The sequence below is a fragment of the Lathyrus oleraceus genome, chromosome 4, assembly GCF_024323335.1.
Source record: "Lathyrus oleraceus cultivar Zhongwan6 chromosome 4, CAAS_Psat_ZW6_1.0, whole genome shotgun sequence".
Lineage (NCBI taxonomy): Eukaryota > Viridiplantae > Streptophyta > Magnoliopsida > Fabales > Fabaceae > Lathyrus > Lathyrus oleraceus.
In genome coordinates, this window is record NC_066582.1 from 236,424,035 (window position 1) to 236,427,291 (window position 3,257).

Here is a 3,257-nt window from a genome sequence, read left to right on the forward strand (position 1 = left end):
ATGTGTGCAACAGTCGACCTTATATATGTTTCTCAGTCAGATTAATGAGCACATATATGATGAACCAAGTGTGTCATACATGAAGATTGTAAGAAGAATCCTGAGATACTTAAAAGGATCGAAAAACTTTGAAATTTTATTTCTACGAGACTCTGAAAGCAAAGAAGCTATGGTTACTTGTTATTCAAATGTTGATTGGTATGGAGTTAAGGAAGATCGAAGAAGCACTACTGGATATTTCTGTCAAGTATTTGATGCCCCAATCTCACGGTGCTCGAGAAAGTAACTCGTGGTGGCATTATCATCGTGTGAGGTTGAATATATAACATGATCCTATGTTGTGTGTCAAGCAGTTTAGATCAGATATGTGCTGGAAGAGATCAAGGTCGAAGTGAAGAAACCTCTGGTACTGCAGATCAACAACAAGTAAGTCATAAACGTTACGAAAAAATCTAGTTTTGCATGGAAGAAGTAAACACATAGAAGTTGTATTTCACTTCTTAAGGGAGAAGGTGAATATAGGTGAACTTGAAGTAAGGCGTTGCTCAAGCGAAGCACAATTGCCAACATTTTCACCAAAAGATTGAAGATCGACGGGTTCCTAACGTTGAGAAAGAAATTTGTAATAATTCAGATTGTTAATGATTAGTGTGTTTCGACAACTTGAATTATAGGAGGGTATGTTGAGATATTAGATATAATCCAAGTTGAGTTGTGTGGCCCAAGCCCAAAGCTAATTAGGGTTTAGGATTTGTTACTTAGTTTGCTATTTTACTTAATAGTCAAGTCACTTAAGTGTATATAAATAGACACTTTGTAATTCAGTTTTATTATTCAATTCAATAATACAATCCTTATTTCCTTATTCCCTCTTTCTCTCCTCACTAAAAGTGTCTCAAACACTAACAGATAAGAGGTAATCAATTAGCTAATAAAAATTTTAAAAAAAATCTGGAACGAAAAATCTTAATGTGCTCTTTAGTTTTTTTTAATCTCGATTGTTAATTAAATCTAACGATTAATATTTATAATTTTCGTTATTTACAAAAGATATCAGTTCTCACCGAATAAATCTCATATATATATATATATATATATATATATGAAATATATTTTTATTATGGCATGATATACACGACAAAAAACTTGAAGTTGTATTATAAAACTTCAAACACACGCGTTCTTATCACAATTTCACTATGTTTTCAAACATATACGTAATTTATCAAAATAATGCCAAAAGAGTAAATAAATTAACATTTAAGGAGATAACATAAATAACTTTAACAAAAACAACGAAGTTCATGGGCATTTTAGTAAATTGAAACAAAATTAATTATCTAAGAATTCTATAAATTATGACTCAAGCATGCTCCAATGCATAGTTTAGGTAACCTATCTATAATATACTTTGATACCTTTGTTTAACAAAAATGTCTCATATTGAGATGATTGATCTTACAAACCCTTCTGATTCAACAATAACACCTTCTCAGATCACTACTTTGCCCCAACTTGGTATGCACAGTGGTAGCTCGGTTGCGAGGGTTCTACCACCGTTACCTAAACCAAACACCTTCCCATTCCCAAATGGATCTAGGCTCAGGGTTCCATGGTCACAACAAGAACATGAGTAATTACATCTATTAATATTAAAATTAATTAATATTCTGTTGTTAAGATCTTACTTTACTTTTAGAATAAAATTGAAATTACTTTTAAAAATGAATCTCTCAAATTTTATCACAAAATGTTATATATTTAATTTAGTGATCAATTTTAGTTGTTTTCTTATCTAATATTTATTTTAGTTTTTCTAACTGTTTTTATATATATCTTTGTGTCTTCTTTACTTAATCCGCTTATTTCAACTTCTTTTAGCCGTATATTTTAAACTACATTTTCATATTAGTAAAGGTTAAATAACTATTAAAATTTAAAAATGAAATAATTACAATTTTTTATTTTAATTATTTTTTCAACAAGGAATTCAACTATCGGTTTTATCTTCTCCAACACAAGTCATTATTTAAAAAAAATTATTGTAATACTTTTATTAAATAATGTGCGAGTATTGATTTTTTCCCCTTAAATATTTTGATTAAGAATATTTTTAATATATACAAATTCATAAGTTTTTAAGTTTAATCTCTATGAAATTTAAATTTGTATTTAAATGTTACTCATCTAGTTTGTAAGAATAATCACAACTAAAAAAATGAATATATTTACTCTTAAAAATAGTCTCTATAAAATGAAAATAAAAGTCAAACAATTTTCTTTAGGAGATAAACTTAATGAATTGTGATTTAAGTATATTTAATTCTAATATTTATCTTTGATATGTAATACAAGTGTTGTGTTTTATTGTCTTAGTTTATTTGTGATGGGGCTTACTGAATATGGAAAAGGGAAATGGAGCAAAATAGCAAAGCACTATGTATGCAACAAGACACCACAACAAGTTCAATGTTATGCTCGTAACTTTTTCAAATATCTACCAGCTTCATATGTGGATCGTTTTAAGAGAAAGAAACTATCTTCAAATACCAACAACTTTGTTTCTAGAAAAAACAAAGAAACTCTCGATCTTTTTCCTATGAAAGATTATAGAGAAGAACCTAGTACTTTCATGAATGTGCCTAGGGTTTCTACTAATAATGGAGAAGTTGATTTGGAACTTCGCTTAAGTTTATATAAGTGAGGTTTGAATAATATGTGTCAAACATGGATGGATAAATTAAGCTACAAATTAGTATATCATTATAATAAGTGGCTCCATTTGCACTCCATCATGGATTACAAATTAGTATATCTTCATTTTAATAATGTTTGTTCAGTTGTGATGTTAAAGTTTTTTATTTAATCGTGCATGTTTTGTCTTAAAAATTTGTACTCTATCATGGATTATTTATTTAAATGTGTTGGAAATGTTTTGTTTCAAATGTAGTCTCTTGATAAAACCGGCAAACCTTATCAATTCAATGCGTAAGCAAATTTATGTATTTGAAAAGCATTTATCTCTCTCATTAAAATGTATATACAATTTTGGGGTTAGGAGTATGGTCAATGATGATCAAGGCATTTTAACAACTTTGGTATTAGAGGATATGTCATAAAATTGAGATTTTATATAAAGACATAATTAATCATTTTAACTTAATGTTTATTAATTAAAAAAATGTTATAAATTAGTTTTTTAACTTCACTTCTATTATCCTATTTAGTCTCTCTTCCGTCAATTTCTGATGAAAAAA

General features: G+C 28.2%; 1 protein-coding gene across 1 annotated transcript; it reads left to right on the top strand.

Moving 5' to 3' along the window:
* Positions 1–1,398: 1,398 nt before the first annotated feature.
* LOC127074792 (transcription factor MYBS3) lies at positions 1,399–2,809 on the top strand. Its single transcript, XM_051016156.1, has 2 exons — positions 1,399–1,633; positions 2,377–2,809. Exons 1-2 carry the CDS (start codon positions 1,434–1,436, stop codon positions 2,702–2,704), a joined length of 528 nt encoding a protein of 175 aa, XP_050872113.1. The 5' UTR covers positions 1,399–1,433; the 3' UTR covers positions 2,705–2,809.
* Positions 2,810–3,257: the final 448 nt, after the last annotated feature.

Bases quoted from the DNA above. Each gene is read 5' to 3' on its own strand.
- LOC127074792 (XM_051016156.1), top strand. From the start codon at position 1,434: ATGTCTCATATTGAGATGATTGATCTTACAAACCCTTCTGATTCAACA. The intron at 1,634-2,376 runs GTAATTACATCT...TTATTGTCTTAG, and splicing joins TGGTCACAACAAGAACATGA to TTTATTTGTGATGGGGCTTA.